General features: G+C 45.1%; 1 protein-coding gene across 1 annotated transcript; it reads right to left on the bottom strand.

Annotated features, from left to right (window-relative positions):
• Nucleotides 1–2,083: 2,083 nt before the first annotated feature.
• Nucleotides 2,084–3,002, bottom strand: LOC125522408. Its single transcript, XM_048687472.1, has one exon. It carries the CDS (start codon nucleotides 2,906–2,908, stop codon nucleotides 2,270–2,272), a length of 639 nt encoding a protein of 212 aa, XP_048543429.1. The 5' UTR covers nucleotides 2,909–3,002; the 3' UTR covers nucleotides 2,084–2,269.
• Between the last annotated feature and the right edge of the window lie 14,969 nt (nucleotides 3,003–17,971).

Below are 17,971 nucleotides of genomic sequence, written 5' to 3'. Positions count from 1 at the left end.
ATCCACATTTAATTGGCTAGTGGGACACAACAGTAAAGGTTGGAGATGTCTGCAAATAATAAACCGCGAGCCGCTGCGGCCATGGCACCTAGGTATCCTGGCGAGCTGCGGCTGGACTTCCGCCAAAACGGACGGGCACCACCACGGTTGACGGCTGCAAGTACCTCGTGCTTGTGACGTAAAGAGGACTCGCGGACCAGATGTTGGCCATGGCAGCCTGCTTCTGCAGGTCCATACAAAGGATAAAACTCCAACGAGTATACATCGGTGAGACTGGACCTGGTGATTCTTCTCTATTAGAGCGAGGTGTATTTCTGGATCATAGCCCGTTCTTTGGGAACGACTAGCTGCTGGGAAGAACAGTAGCCTCGTTAAAAAAACTAACCGGGGGAAGAGGGAGAGAGGGACAGATGCCCGACCTCTCTTGCTAGCCGTTCCCTGGAACTCGTGGCTGCTGCTGCAAGGTGAGAGAGAGAGAGAGCTACTGGAACCTGGTGTGGGAACACAAGACATGGTGCTAGAAGCCAGGGGATGCGGTGTCGCTAGTTGCGACCTCGTAGGATGCGGCAAACTCGGCCTGGGACGGCTACTTCGATTTGGTGGTAATGGATTTCATAGTCTTCTTCCTGGTTTTTTCTTCCCACACGTTTTCACTGGCCGCCGGAACGCATGGCTTGGTGTCGACGTGCAGGGCGGACATGGTGTCGCTGACCGTGGCAGTGCAAGACGCGGAAAGCTCGGAGTTCCTCTTGGCTTTGTTCCACGCTAGCTTGGAACACGGCGAACAAGTGGAGCTGTGAAAGACCCATCATCGAACCATTCCATTGCCACAGAACGGGCAAACCATGAGTGCAAGCCGAGGTTGTTCATCTAGTGCCACTGGAGCGCTGGAGCTTGACATGGTGGTGAGAACCATCTTGAGAAAACACGAAGTGGAGGGGCTCTGTAGTTGTGTGTGCGAGATTGAGCTAAAATGGTGTAAGGAGGGGGTCTCCTATAGTTGTGTGTGCCAGAATGTAGAAGACATATGGTGTAAGGAGGAAGAAGACCCTTGGGTAGAAGAGAGGAGGGGACCGTTGGAGGACTAGTAGCATCAGTGCATTTAACTGAGTTAGGTGGTTGGCGGGTGTTAGTTGAGTTGAGCTCGTGCTGTCGAATAGAAGAAGCAGACACTGTGGGAACAGAAACGCGTGGACTTTAGGACAGATACGAGCCAAAAGCAAATGAGAATACGGTGTGGCTAATATAGTGATTGCAGATCCCAAGACAAGTGGGTGGGCAGGATTCCGGTGGGCAGCGTCGCCGAGTGCTCCTATGCAATTTCGTATAGCATAGACCCTAAACCCATCGTGCAAGTAATTCACCTATTATACATGAAATGCCAATGCCTACATAATTGTGCTACAATATCTGAGGTCAAATCCATCTATAAATATCATTACAAAACGTCAAATATTGTTTTTGGCAGATTTTTAAGTAATATTTGTATTTTGTCAAAAGTATATTAGTTAAACCTTAACAAGCATCCACAAAAAGTGTGATTTTTGGACATGCAATTGGTTTTGTTTAATTTTGGTGTTTATTCAGCCTTTGTCCGGATGCCACATAATTTCACAATTTTTTTAAGTAAACATCAATCATTCACAAAACCAAAATTGGTGTAGTACTGCTTAACAATGTATCCACAGGAAAATTCATAATTTTTGGGTGAACAATTATTTTGCCAATATTGAAGTGTTTTTTATCACTCGTGGGACCCATGATACATCAATCCCATCAGTCATGCTAAACATTAGGAGCATAATTGGTTTGCTGCCAAAAATTGGCATGCCAATGTTTGGCATTGTGTCAAATATTGGCAACTACTTGGTTGGCTACGAGTTGTTTTGCCTCTCTCACATAAAGTTGCCAATGGTTGATAAGTCTCGGTATTGCCAATAGTTGGCAGTGCCAACATTTGGCAAGCCAAATATTGATAGCAAACCAATTATGCTCTAGATTATACCCGATCGCAACTTATTACACCAATAGCTGGTGTTCACTGCAACAAAGAGTAGTAAATGTCACAACGAGAGACTCGGCAGGCAGGTAAATATATGTTCGTAGTCACGCTGCTGCACTGCAGCTAGAGTTAATTCAACGCAAATAACTCGGCATGGCAGGCATCAACGCAAATAACTCGAGCTTACTACAATACAGTTTACAGATAGGTACAGTAGGTACCAAGCTAGCTAGGTCGATCTGTAGCCTTGCCCGCCCGCTTGATTGATCACACATGGGCCGGTGCGTCCAGCTTGTCGAAGCAGGGCACGTCGGCGGCGGAGTCGCCTGCGACGACGGCGATGGTCACCGGCCAGCAGTAGTACGTGGTGAGGACGCTGGTGGTGGCCATCGCCGTGTGGGTGGACAAGACCCCGCTCAGCTCCATCTCCGCGCCGGCCACGCCGCGCCCCTCATAGAGCGTGCGCACGTACCTCATCGGCAGGTCCTCCCCCGGCTCCAGCCTGGCCACCGCGGTCGCCTCGTGCGCCATACGCTGCGCCACGTCGATGCGCTGCGGCAGGTCGAACTCGGTGATCGTCGCAGCAGGTCCCGCCGACGCGTCCGTGAGCCGGACGGTGACGTTGGCGTAAACAATGGTGGCGCGCCCGCCGGGGTTGTTGGCCCTGAGGAGGACCGTGAAGACCACGACGTTGCGCGGTGGCGGCAGTGACGGGATGTAGTCGACAGCCACGCGGCCGCCGGCGAGCTTCAGCTGGAGCTTCTCGGGGCGGAGCATCACCACCACTGCCCGAACGATCACTGCCACGGCCACCAGGGTGACCACGCACGCCACCGTGCACCGCGCCGCGTATAGCCACCGGAACCTCCTCCACCAGCTCGGCGCCTTGCTCCCCTGCTCGGCCATCCGATCTGGATTTACTTATTTTTGGTCGGGGAATCGTGTACTGGCTAATGAGCTAGAGATGGACCTTTGTGTTCGTGGATGATAGAGAGATCCACTTCCGGTACCTATTTATAGAAACTTACAAGTAGAATACACTACTAGCAAGTTCCTTGGGCTAACTCCAATGCGACGACCCATTTTATCTGTCTGCATCCATTAGTTTAACTGTAAACGAACAAAAATCACGGTCCAACGCACTGACGCAAACAAACAGGTCAGCTCCAACATATTCGCGAGGGAGTGATGATGTATGATGATTATTTCAAATGCAAGTATGATGCCCTTGGAAATGCAGCCACGAGAGTGTAAGTCAAAAAGAGAGGCTAGTATTGATTTATACGTTTAGTCCACTATTGTCTTTTGAAATTTAACTTGATGCCCCGTTTGGCATATGTTTGTTATTTATTTATTTTTCGCGAAAGGGTCAAAGGTGAAATATTAAGCATCACAAGTCTTTACAAACACACCTTTACAAAAACATAGCATTGTATTAAAAAAATTAGGGATGACAAAGTCTTCTTCTTCCTGCATCCACCGGTGGCGTGCCGTGAGCATAGCTTGACGCCGCCTCTGGGCCTCCGCCTCACCGGAGCAAACTTGTTTAAATTCAGGATCTTGAAGAAGCTATGACCGGGAAGTCATCGATGCAGATCAGGAGAGGCCCGCGACCCCGATCTACAAGCAGATTGTCGTCCCGTAGAAGAAAATATTAAAAAAAAGGGTATGTAGAAACTTCGAAGACCACGAAAGTCGTCTAATCCAAATGGATCCACTGTAATTAATACTAATCGAATTGCGGATGATCCGACGGAGATACTACTCCGCACTCCCTCCTCCAACGACAAGCACACCAACGGAACAAGGAAAGGGGCGGGTGGGTGCAATGATGGTGGTACAGAGAGGGGAGGACCAAGGCGGGTGGGTGCAGAGAGGAGATGAGAGGTGCTTTTTTCAACGTCAACGCCTTGCTTAAATATCCGGAGCATGCAGAGTGACGCCATTTTGATATGCGCAGCGGCTGGAGTATGCTTCTTGGTCTGTGCGTCCCCATTGAAGCAGCGCCGCTCATCGGCCGTTCACGTCGCTCTGGCCGGTATCGTCCAATCCTGTCCGCTTTGGCTGACTAATTGGCATGAATGCGCTGCAATGACTTTGGGTGGAGCCGAGCGGGCGGACGGACACGTACCTGTTACCACTTTGATATGCAAGCACACAGAATTCAGTTTTATTATTATTATTATTATTATTATTATTATTATTATTATTATTATTTAGTGATTTACTGTTTATTAGGGAGCATATGAGCTTGGGAGCCCCATACTCCAGGTCCGGCTAGTTCCCATTTGCGCGCTTTGATTACCCGTTTAGCCTATGTTCGTTATTTGCTATACATTTATTATTTGTGGATCATAGATCTTTCGATAATTTTATGTGGCTATAGTTTTGAAAGTTCACAGATTTTTTAATTCATTTATATGTACATTGCTGCCTAAAGGTTCAATCTATTTTTGTTTGTCCCCAGCACCCTGATATACACTACCAAACTCGTTTGACATTGAATTTTAAAAAAAACTTGTTTGACATTTGCAAATTGTGCCGCTGATTTAATTAATTATCTTTTTTTTGTTTTCAAGAAAACAATATTATTCTCATGTTTTGTTTCTTCATCTGTATATCTTTTTTGGATCACTCTGTTTCTCTCTCTTCGGTTGGTATACACTAGTTTCACATTTTCAAAACTTGCAACGTTGTGTATTTGTATTGTACCACTGACGCGTGTCCTTTGAATTTTCAGTCGAGTGTGGAAAAGTCGGACCGCAGAAACTAAAAGAAGTCATGCATGCAGATATATACAGCGGCAGGCAACTGGACCGAGAGCTTCAAAGCTACGCAGGAGTAGCAGAGTGCGGTAGCAAGCCTTCTCTCAAAAAGAGGTAGGAGAGCATTTTCGCCGGCCATGGTGACCAGCGGCAGTGGGCAGTTCAAGAGTGCAGGCCCCGTGTGGAGCCCGAAGCAGTACATCCTGGCGGCCACCACCGTGACCCTCGCCGTGAGCGCCGTGGCCCTGGTGACCACCGTGGTCCTCAGGCCCGCGCGCATCGCCTTCTCCGTCACCGGCGCCTCCAGCAGCAGTGTCGAGGGAGCGTCGTTGGTGGCGCTGAACTTCACCCTCGACGCGGCCAACCCGAGCCGCCGCGCCGGGGTGGAGTACAGCTCCGTCACGGCCAGGCTTCAGCTCTACAGCGCGAGGCACGCGGCGGCCGCGTGGCTGAAGACGGACGTCCACCAGGCCATGCCGCTCCAGCAGCCGCCGGCGAGCTCGCGCAGCCTCCGCGCGTCGGTCCTCTTCGACTGCAAGGAATTGGGGTGCTGCGGGGGCGCGCCTCCGATGACCGTGCTGGTGCTCGCCCAGGTCCGGTTCAAGGTCGGGCTGGCCTACTCCCGCCAGTACGACGTCCAGGTCTCCTGCCAGCCCGTCGACTTCTTCGCCGCCACCGCCGCCGCCGCCGCTACAAGAGTTGTATGCGTTGCCTGACCTCGTCGCCACCGCCACTGCATGTGATATGTCGATCTAGATTAGTAGTAGTAGTAGTATATATGTATGATGTATCCCCAAATCGATTATATGATGATTTTCTGTGGCAATTCTTTTGGTTCTTCTGATCCGGCCGGCAGGATTTCGAAAATTACAGGATCAAGCTATCTTGGACAAAGAAACCAGGGAAAGTGGCTCTGCAAGTAGACCGGTCAGCGCGCAACAATGAGCACGACAGTTACACATAATGAGAATTAGAGGCCTACGATGAGTACATTCAGTCTGGTAGGCTGTCACCTCACCACATCGCCGTCAGGGTCTGTTTGGTTCTGATCCTGGAACATGTACCATTCTAGTGGTTGCCAGGCACATGATTAGGGTAATTTGCTGCTCATTGCGGAAAGTTGCCGGCGAATCACACAGAGGAAGGGAGTGAGACTTTAGCTGGGCCGACCCGTTGTAGCTAGGTTCTGTTTCGGCGTCTTTGCCGAATGTATTGCGCCAGGGACCCGGCAAACAGGTCTTGCCGAGTGTCATTGAAAAAATACTCGTCAAACAAGCGAAACTCGGTAAACATGTGCTTTGCCGAGTGTCATGGACAAAACACTCAGCAAAACAGTGGAACACACACAAAAAAAATCTTTCCCGAGTGCTACACTCAGCAAAAGGGTATCTTTCCCAAGTGCTACACTCGGCAAAAGAGGGTGTTCACTGCGCTGCACTGTCTTGGCTGTCGAAATTGCATACATTTTACATTTTCACGAGATAAAGTTGATCCAAAAATTAAAGTTTATGACATTTGGATAAAGTTTTTGATATTTTACATTTTACATTTTCACGAGATAAAGTTTATGATAAAGTTGATCCAAAAATTAAAGTTTTTCATTTTCACGAGATAAATAATTTTCATGTTGAGATCTTTGACAATTTAGGCCATATTAATTACACTTTCTGCCATGCCAAAATATGGTCTCAAATGACGAAGGGAGTGATCATATTTATTGCATAGTTTATGACAATGTGCCTAAACTGGGCACTTAGGTTCCAACCTTTTTGTACAAAAAATAATTTCCATTTTCTAAGTGTAAAAAATCGATATGTTTGTGAAGCGGGTACAAAAATAGGGTGCAAAATGGCACCACCCCGTTCACATAAAGTAGACCATTTTTTGTCAAATCCCCAAGTTTTGTAGATTTTCTACATTCCTAGCGATTTTTGCACATTTAAATGACTTTATATTGATTTCATGAAAGTAATTAAAATTTTAACTGCAAGTGTGTGATAGCTCTATCCTAAGAATTAGCAAAAAATATTTTTGTGTAAACAAATAGTCATTATATGGAAGAACCCTTAGAGTTTTTAGAGATTCAACCCCTTGCCATGAATAGCCATGCTGCCATTTTGACTCCGCTTTGGAAACAAATAAAAGTAAAAAAGACTACAAGTTCAAAAAAAAATGCAATCCTTTCGCATGGAGTCATGTTATGTGACCTAGTTACAAGAGAAAAAATACCAATGTTTTAATATGAATGTTTTTTTTAAATAAATTCCTTCACAAGACAGGCTATCATGTGAGAACATTCATGGCTTTCAAGTCAAAAGACCAAGGTGATGATCATATTCAGTGCATAGTTTATGATAATGTGCCCAAATTACACACAAAGGTGCATCTTGCACTTAGAAACAATGTTGCCAAATGGAGTTTTCAACTTTTTTGTGTGAAAACCCCATTTTTCATTTTATTAGTGTAAAAAATGGGTATTTTTTGTGAAGCAAGTACAAAAAACAAGGTGCAAAATGGCACCACTCCAATTTTCTCAGTAAGTAAACCATATTCTATGCACAATTCCCGAGTTTCATGGATTATCTAGATTTATAGCTACTTTCTCACATTTAAATTATTTTATGAAAATTTCTTGAAAGTAATTCAAATTTGAACTCCAAATGTCTTATAGCTCTGTCGTAAAAATTAGCAAAAAATATTTTTAGGTACACTAGTAGTCATTACATATAGAAGAACCATTTACATTTTTTTAGAAATTCAAGCCCTTGCCATAAATAGCCATGCCGGCCATCTTGACCCTGTTTTAAAAAAGAAATAAAAACAATACAAGCTCAAAAGATGTAATCCTTTTGCATGGAGTCCTTTTGTGTGTACTAGTTGCAAGGAAAAATATCAAACTTCCAAAATCATAAATTTGAAGAAGAAAAATCCTTCAGAAGGGCTATCATGTATGAACACTCTTGGATTTCAAGTCAAATGACCAAGGTAATGGTCATATCTAGCGCATAGTTTATGATAATGTGCCCAAGTTGGACACAAAGGTGCATCTTGCACTTACATACAATGTTGCCAAATAGAGTTTCAAGTGTTTTATAAAAAAATCGTTTTCATTTTCGAAGTGTCAAAATTGACAATTTTGTGTGAAGCAAGTACAAAAAACAGGGTGCAAAATGGTCATGGAGGCAGCAAGGTTGATGAAAAAGCCTTCGCAGTATATTCGCCATCCGTGGAGTGCCGAAACAGGCCTCCAGATTGGATCTTCTCATAACAGTAATTTGCAGCAGTGGAAAAAATCGTAGAAAATTGGTACCGAGGGTTTAGGAAATTCTGGAATTTATAGGCAGAAGAATGGCGGTAAGGTGGTGCTTGTCGGCCCTAAGTGGCCATGGGGTGCGCTCTAAGCCCTGGGCTGGCGCACCACGAGGGCGTGTTGGGGACCCACATGATCCTCTCGCTTCCCTCCAGTGCTTTCTGGAACATTTGTTGCCCGGAAAATATCACCTTAATTTTCAGGATATTTTGGCCTCATAGATATTGATTTTCTAAAAAGTCAAAAAAATATCCAAGACGCCCTCGTGGTCCGTGCCCTCCCCCGAGAGCAGAATTGGGTGGTCCGTGCTAGTGGTCGGACTGCCACCGAAGGAGGAGAAGGCGGACAGTGACGACAAGGACATTTCCAACAATGAGCAGATGTGGCTAGATCCTTACTGCGTCTTCGACCGGTACTTCCTCAAGAAGGATGGCAAGGGTGCCGGGAAGGGCAAGGACGGTCGTGGATGAACTCCACCATAGCCAAACATGCCAAATTTTGGTAGTCCGATGCCATGTTTAGTTAGTAGTGATGGAGTACTCTGACGATGTGTGTGCATCGACGTAGTTGCATGAGTTTGTATTGATTTCAGATATGATAATTGAAGTGTCAGGATATGGATTACATTATTTGAAGGGTGCCCAGCCAGTGCTCGCGGCCGTGCCGAAGCGTGCCTGCAGGCGTTTGAGGGGCCAGATCTACAACGTATCTATAAAAAAAAATATCGTTCCATGCTATTATATTATCCATCTTGGATGTTTTATATGCATTATTACGCTATTTTATATCATTTTTTGGGACTAACCTATTAACCTAGTGCCCAGTGCCAGTTGCTGTTTTTTTGTTTTTGTCTTTTACAGAAAATCAATACCAAACGGAAGGAAACATTTTGACGATTTTTCTTGGACAAGAAAGACATCCACGAAGCTTCGGGAGGAGGCCAGAAGAGCTACAGGTGGGCCAAAAGCTCACTAGGCGCCCTAGGGGGGCCTGCAAGCTTGTGGCCCCCCGTAGCCCCTCTAACCCGAATCTTAGCTCCATAAATACCAAAATATTCCCCGTATACCATGGGCACACCAAAAATACTTTTTTCCGCCACTGCAAGTTTTTGTCCTCGTGAGATCCCATCTTGGGCCCTTTTCCGGTACTCTGCCCGAGGGGGATTAGATCACGGAGGGCCTCTACATGAACCTTGCTGCCCTTCCGATGACGTGTGAGTAGTTTGCCACAGAGCTACGAGTCCATAGCTAGTAGCTAGATGACTTCTTCTATCTCTTTGATCTTCAATACAATGTTCTCCTCGATGTTCTTAGAGATCTATTCGATGTCATCTTCTTTTGCGGTGTGTTTATTGAGATCTAATAAATTGTGAGTTTATGATCAGATTATCTATGAATATTATTTGAGTCTTCTCTGAACTCTTTTATGCATGATTAAGATAGCTTTGTTTTTCTCTCCGATCTATGAAGTTGGTTTGGCCAACTAGATTGATTTTACATGCAATGGGAGAGGTGTTTGTGATGGATTTAATCTTGCGGTGTCCTCACCTAGTGACAGAAGGGGTAACGAGACACATATTTGTATTGTTGCCATTAAGAATAAAAATATGGGGGGTTTCCATATTGATTGGATATATCCATCAAAATCATGTCATCTTGCTTAAGGCGTTATTCGGTTCTTGTTAACTTAATACACTAGATGCATGCTGGATTGCGGTCGATCTGTGGAGTAATAGTAGTAGATGCAGACTGGAGTCGGTCTACTTGTCACGGACGTGATGCCTATATTCATGATCATTGCCGTAGATATCGTCATGATTATTTGTTTTTCTATCAATTGCTCAACAGTAATTTATTTACCCACCATATTCTTTCTTTTAAGAGAGAAGCCTCCAGTGAAAAGTTTGGGCCCCGGGTCTATTCTTATCTTATTATTTTCAGATCTATAAAACCAAAAACCGATTAATACCTTCCTGCAATTTATTTACCTTTATTTTATTTTGCATTTTTATTTATCTTTTATACCTATCTCTATCAGATCTCATCCTTCCAAGTAACCGTGAATGGATTGACAACCCCTTTTATCGCGTTGGGTGCAAGTATTTGTTTGTCTGTGCAGGTGCTATCATGGAAAACACGGTTTCATGGATCATTGTTATCTCATATAGTCTTTGCTCCTCATAGATACTAACACTTGTCACCTGGAGGTCATAGATTCCCTAGATAACCCGGTGTCAATACAAAATAAGACTTACACATCCTTCTATAACATGATGTTGTCCTTGTACTTGCGTATGAACGGGTACAAGTCCACGGAGATGTCACGTCTGTTGTTCTGCTTCGTTGGAGAACTCTAGTTTGCATCCATGGCATAGTTGAGCTACTTTAGTTTGGACTTGTTTTGAATTGTGGCACGCCAATGGCTTCATCTCATGGGATTTTACAGGGAGATTTTCTTCATCCGCACATCCTTTACTAATTAGTATATTATACTTGATTATATTGTATTACCCCTATTTATGTCTTATATTTGTTTACAAAGTGGGATTACTTGCAACCACGTAAAAATATGCACCATTAGATACATATATGGGTTGTGCTACAAGTTTGTATGTATGATATCGTGGTTTATTAGTGGAATACTATCGTAGAGAAGATACAACACAGACACATATGTGAAGAGGACACCGTCGAGGTTGTGTGTTGGCGTCATTGTCATCAGTTGTCCACAAGCAAGCAACTCTGACTTTGCCGCCGAAAAAGCACACACCGCAAGAGCCGTGAGTTGCACACAAATATCCAAGCCATGCAATCAACCACACGCCAGCGGTAGGGCAACAATGAATCTGCAAGTCTAACGTCGTGCTGGATCACCGAGTTGGGCCACCAGCCTCTTAGCATCGTTTCCATATGGACCTGGCTCATAGAGCGCCAAATCGTTGCCAGGAAAAATGCCCCTGAAACATATCGCATGAGCAATGATGACATAGCTGCTCAGGAGAAAACCGAAGGAGCCTAGCTACGCAGTCATCATTCGATTCGGTGAAACAAGGATATGAGGTTTCCCAAGCAGCCTAGAGCATGTGAAAAGGAGAGGAGCACAACACCACAATGATGCTTTCAAGAAGGTAAGGACGTCCGCAGGCATCGTCGTTGCCAACTCTGACCATTGCCAGGAACGTACAAGGCATTTGCGCGGCACTGCTCGCACTTCCCCGCACCGGATCCAGTTGGTCCACTAGATCCTCCCCACACCACTCACCACCATCCAAAATCATTCCCACCAGGCCCATGATGGAGTAAAGACTATTAGCTTACCAAAGAGTAAGTCATTAAAAAGATGAGTTAGTTGAGGCGGTTTTAAGAAAATTTGATGCGAAAAAAACCAAATAAGAAGGAAAAAAATCAAAATAAGGAGGAGGCATAGGGAGGTTGGACTAAGGACAAAACCAACTAAGAATGAAAAAATCAAAATAAGGAGGAGGCATAGGGAGGTTGCACTAAGGACACACTTAAGACTGAACATTGGGTTCTTTATAAATAGTAGAGATGATAATAAGTTAATAGAAAATTTGGACAGTTGAGGGATTTTTGGGCAAAATTAGTGGGGGGAAATCAAGGATGGGAGAGAGATAAACAAAAACAGGCACGAGGAAGTAGAAAGGATGAACGAAGGACAAACGTAATAAAGAACCTTCATTCTTTTTAGATAGTAATTATAGAGATAGATGAAATAATAAGTACACAATTACTTTCTTCATATATGAAATGTTACCAAAAACTTTGAAAGTATTACCTTAGAATTTTCTTCAAACATTTCGTGATGTAAACGTTGACTTCTATATGATTATCATCTCTTGATTAGCATTAGTTTGTTCATCCACAATGATCTCCTCTGTGATACTAGGAACTCATCTAATCATTTTCTCATGTCTTTTTCTCACCACTGGATATAGTAGTTCTGTAATTTAAAAGATACAAGTAGTAACTAAAAACTTCACTCGCAAAAAAAAAGTAATTAAAAACTTAACACAGAGGTCTTATGGTAAAATTATAGGGCAAAGATAAAACAAAATCACTAAGACATAAGCTATCTTATTTGAAATCAGAGATGATGTGTATGGCAAGCACCGAGATAGCATGTGCGCGGTGGGCATTTTGCGTTGGCTGGTGGCCGAAGGCCTGCGCTCGGTGGCTCAGGTGACTTTACAAATCGCGATTAGTGGAGATAGAGACGAGGTCCCCAAGGCAATCCATACCTAAACCTAGATCCATCGGATGGATAGATAGTATACTCATACGGTTAGGCTGCCAAAGCACGTACTTTGATGGTTCCACTAAGCCCACTAGTAGAGTGACCGTGTGTTGCCACGGGCTTCTGAAATAGTTTGTTAAAGTCGTATAAAGATAATGCATGCTGAATATCGCGGGTAGAGACAATATAACATGATCACAATTGCATAATAATTGAAGTCCAATTCACTTGTAATGTAAACTCATAACAATATATCAAATTGAGAACCTATACGTATAAAGTAATGATCCAAATAAAAATATGTTACGGAATATTGAGATCTACTTGATGCGCTTAAGAAATTCTCGCACAATATCAGGCAAGTTGTCTTTAGCTTCATTCGCATGATATTTGAGCAAGTATAATAAAAACCGCTTCCTCAACTCATACCCATCCTGCAAAAGCAATATACGTAGTTAGCACGAATACTTCACATGGAAGATTTAAAAACATGTGTAACGCACAATACTCACCGCACAAACCGGCTGCGCAAGGTCTTTACCATTCCACGAGAGCATAAAATGAAAGACATAAAAGCCTAACAAATCACTGCAATTTACTAAATTGTTATTGTATTAAATATGGTGATAATAAAATTAAAGTGTGTATAATAAATTTATTACCCGTCTACGCTCGTTGGAATACCATTAGGAAATAAACGTTGCCATTTTGATATGTCAGAATGCCATCCTGGTTGCTTTATTTCGAGTGCTTCTTTGAATTCCCTCGCAAAATTTTTAATTTCACTAAGTGCCTCAAAATTTTCATCTCCGGCATTTGTATTGTACGAATAGGGTCCAGAATAGATACACGACATGCCTCGGACATCTAGTAGAATGCCCGTGCGTTGCTACGGGCTACAGCGTATATAAATGCATCAAATAAATGATTAAGATATTTAACAAGCTCGAAGCTCATTTCTTCTTCCTACGTTTGGGCGTGTTCGAACATCAAATGGGCGCCAGTGGGCTCCTCAAAACTCTATAGTGTGGATAGTTCAGGCTTCCTCAAATCAAGCTGCACATCAAGATGCCTGTAACACCCTCGATGTGACTATAGCTCCCACGTGTCGAGGCACGACTTAGAGACATAATCGCATTGAAGGCATATGTCGCAAGTTAGGCAATCTTCACAACATCCCATGTAATATAAATCATAAAGGGGAGATAACATAGTTGGCTTACACTCGCCACGTCAATCAAGTACATAAATAACATTACATCAACCAAACACTCATGGCCCGACTACGGCGCCAAAATAAAAGATAACCCAACAAGCGACACGGTCCCAATCACCCCCAACTGGGCACCACTACTGATCATCAGGAAAAGAAACATAGTAACGTTGAGAGTCTTCGTCGAACTCCCACTTGAGCTCAAACGCATCTCCTGGAGCGGAATCATCAGGCCCTGCATCTGGTATAATAGTAATCTGTGAGCCACAGGGACTCAGCAATCTCGCACCCTCGCAATCAAGACTATTTAAGCTTATAGGTAGGGCAAGGTAAATATGAGGAGCTGCAGCAAGTGACTAGAAAGTATGGTGGCTAACCTATTCGCAAAAGAGAGAGAGAAGAGAAGGCAAAGCACGAGCGAGAAACTAGAGGACAACCTGCGCAAACATTACTCCAACACCGTGTCCACTTCCCGGACTCCGCCGAGAAGAGGCCATCACGGTAACACACTCAGTTGATTCATTTTAATTAAGTTAAGGTTCAAGTTATCTACAACCGGACATTAACAAATTCCCATCTTCCCATAACCACGGGCACGGCTTTCGAAAGTTCAAATCCCTGCAGGGGAGTCCCAACTTAGCCCATGACAAGCTCTCGCGGTCAACGAAGGAATAGACCTCCTCCCAAGACGTTCCGATCAGACTCGGTATCTGGGTTCTTCAAGACACTTCGACAGGTTAAAGCAAGACCAGCAACACCGCCCGAATGTGCCGACAAATCCCGATAGGAGCTGCACATATCTCTTTCTCAAGGCACACTCAGATTGTCCAAACTTCCTGTAGGCCAGCCCAGAGTTGCCCCTGGTAGCCACCGGCGGCTGACGAGTTGGACCAACACTCAGAGGAGCACTGGCCCGGGGGGGTTAAAATAAGATGACCCTTGAGTCTGCAGAACCCAAGGGAAAGAAAAGGCTAGGTGGCAAATGGTAAAACCAATGTTGGGCATTGCTGGAAAAGCTTTAATCAAGGCGAACTATCAAGGGGTTCCCATTATAACCCAACCGTGTAAGGAACGCAAAATCCGGGAACATAACACCGATATGACGGAAACTAGGGCGGCAAGAGTGGAACAAAACACTAGGTGAGAGGCCGAGCCTTCCACCCTTTACCAAGTATATAGATGCATTAAGATAACATGGCAATATAATGATATCCCAACAAGTTAATTAATGCTCCAACAAGGAACGGCCTTCGATCTTCACCTGCAACTAGCAACGCTATAAGAGGGGCTGAGCAAAGCGGTAACATAGCCAATCAACGGTTTGCTAGGACATGGTGGGTTAGAGGTTTGACATGGCAATTTGGGAGGCTTGAAAGCAAGTGGTAGGAATCGTAGCATTGGCATAGCAAAAGAGCGAGCAAATCTAGCATAGCAAAGATAGTAGTGATTTCGAGGGTATGATCATCTTGCCTGCACAGTTGTCAGAATTGACTGGATCCTCGAAAGCAAACTCAACGGGCTCCTCGTTAGCGAACTCGTCTCCCGGCTCTACCCAAACAAGACAAACAAGCAACAAGGATACAATCAACCTCGTGCAAGGAACAAACAATATGATGCAATGATGATATGCTATGCGGGATGCGATGCGGGATGCAAAATGCAAGATATGACAGAAAATGCATGAACCTGGCCTCAACTTGAAAATCCAAGTGTGCCACTGGAAAGATGAGATGAAATCTCTTGAAAACGATATAAAGAACGCCGGAATCGGAGTTACGGTTTGGAAATGGCAAGCGATTCAAAAATGACACCGGTCTGCGATTTACAGCAAATAGCCCTCTAAATGCAATGAGATGAACATGCTACAGCACCCAAACATGACAACAAAATACATGGCAGGGATGCATTCAAGATGCTTAACAAAAGTCTAGCACTGAGCTACGGCCAAATCATCCATTAACAGGTTCAAACAAGTATGGAAAAAAGGCATATGGCAAACAGATCTCAGACTTAGTGAAATCAACACTTGTCTGGAATTTCAGATCAGGTAGCTCTCTTTGGAGCAACAAAACTACATGATACAGGACCTGAACATGGCAAAGTAAAGCATGGCATGGAGCTACTCAAAGAACTTAACAAAAGTCCCTTAGTGACCTTGAGCCAAAAGGGATCAGAAAATACAATTGCAAGCATGTGAACATAGCAAAAACATAATCAGATCAGACATAGTGAAAACTGGAGCATGCTGAAATATAACTCAAGTAGGCATGTTTACGAGCTCGATGCACTCACTACAGAGCAAGTCATGGCAAGAGAAGCATACATCCATCAAGAAGGCACAAAATTCAAGCTAGATATGGCAAGAACAATAGCATAGCATGCACGGATCAACTACAACATCATCGGCAAAATTGCAAACAAGTTGACAATCTGCCCAGATTCACAAAGTAGCAAAAGTAGAGCTCGATTGACTCAAGCTAGGGTGCTCCATAATTGCAAACAAAGACATGGATGGATAAAGCACTACAAGATTAACAAAACATCCTTACTTATCATCCTCAAAAGAGGCACGGATCACTAGGAAATAACATGAACATATGGCAACATGAGATAAACTGCTCAAGGACTTAGTGGAAATGCTAAGTCCCTGAAAACAGAATTACTAAGTGCACCACTTTGCAAGCTTGCACTAGTCACCACACACATCACAAAAATACATGGGTTGCACCTCTGGAAAGATGACAAAACCCTTAACAAAACATATGTAGAGCATCAGGGCATAACATGCACACAATAATCATGGCAAAAATGACAAAAACCTAAATGGAGCAGCAGATCTGACAATTATCTCAAGTAGCCCTCTTCTAACAGAATTTCGGGCATCAAGATGAACTAAAATGAAAATGATGCAATGGAATGAAATGATGTATTCTCTGAGATGAACATTTTGATATGCTATATGCATGAATCGGAGCTACGGATGCAAAGTTACGGAGCTATGAACATGAGCACATGGATCTGCAATTTCGGGACTTAGACGAAAAAAATCACCCCGAGATCTAGGGTTTGACCCGGCGCGGAAATCGAGGCGGGATCCGGCGAGGACGGCGGCTGCTCCGGCGAGCTTCGAAGAGGCGGCGGGGAGGAGAAAAGGAGGCGAGGCCGGTGGCCGGGCCGGGCGGCGGCGCGCGCGGGCGGTGCGGCGCGGCGCGGTGGCGGCGGCTGGTGGTGGCGGCGCGGCACGGTGGCGGCGCCGGCGGCTGCGGCTCGGAGGAGGAGGCGGCGCGCGGCGGCGGGGAGCAGGGAGGCGCGGGGCGGCGGATGGGCCCGCGGGGGCCGGGGACGGGCCTCCCGGGCCGGCGGCGGGACACGTGGCAGCGTGGGAGTGGGCGCGGGCGGCGGAGCGGACGCGTCCGGCCGGGGCGGACATGTCCGGCCGGCGCGGATCTGGGATTTAGGGTTTGAGGACGAGGGGGATCCGGAATTTCGGAGGAGGGGCTAGTTTTATAGGTAGAGGGAGCTAGGAGAGTCCAAATGAGGTGCGGTTTTCGGCCATGCGATCATGATCGAACGCTCTAGATGATGGAGCAGAGTTAGGTGGGTTTTGGGCCAAATTGGAGGGGTGTTGGGCTGCAACACACACGAGGCCTTTTCGGTCCCTCGGTTAACCGTTGGAGTATCAAACAAAGTCCAAATGATACGAAACTTGACAGGCGGTCTACCGGTAGTAAACCAAGACCTCTTGGCAAGTCTCGGTCCAATTCGGAAATGTTTAATCCCCACACACGAAAGAAAGCTAGAAATGGCCACCGGAGGAGAACAAAGCGCCGGAATGAAAAACGGACAACGGGGAAAAAGCTTGAATGCAAGAGATGAACACGTATGCAAGTGCAATGCACATGATGACATGATATGAGATGCATGACAACGACCACAACACACGGAGACAAAAAACCTGAACCCAAGAAAATAAAATAACTTAACGCCGGAAACGGCAAGAGTTGGAGTACAAATTGGGAAAGTTACATCCGGGGTGTTACAACACTCCACCACTACGAAAGGATCTCGTCCCGAGATCTAGGACTAAAAGAACGCCGGGTATTCAGAACGGAGGTGATCCTTGCGTTCCCAGGTAGCTTCACGGTCGGAATGGTGTGACCACTTGACTTTGAGAAATTTGATTGACTTGTTGCGAGTCTTGCGTTCAGTCTCTTCAAGGATAGCAACTGGGTGCTCACGATAAGAGAGATCTTCTTGGAGCTCAATGTCCTCGAAGTTGATGGTGCGGTCAGGAGTCTTGAAGCACTTTCGGAGCTGAGAGACATGGAACACGTCATGAACATTTGCAAAGTTTGAAGGAAGCTCGAGTTGATAGGCGAGGTCGCCTCTCTTGCTGACAATCTTGAAAGGTCCCACGTATCTAGGGG

This window comes from Triticum urartu, chromosome 7, assembly GCF_003073215.2.
Source record: "Triticum urartu cultivar G1812 chromosome 7, Tu2.1, whole genome shotgun sequence".
Classification (NCBI taxonomy): Eukaryota; Viridiplantae; Streptophyta; class Magnoliopsida; order Poales; family Poaceae; genus Triticum; species Triticum urartu.
Note: the sequence above shows the minus strand (reverse complement) of the source record. Positions and strands in the feature narration are given on the sequence as shown.

Excerpts from the sequence above, each read along its gene's own strand:
- LOC125522408 (XM_048687472.1), bottom strand. The coding sequence starts at position 2,908 with ATGGCCGAGCAGGGGAGCAAGGCGCCGAGCTGGTGGAGGAGGTTCCGG.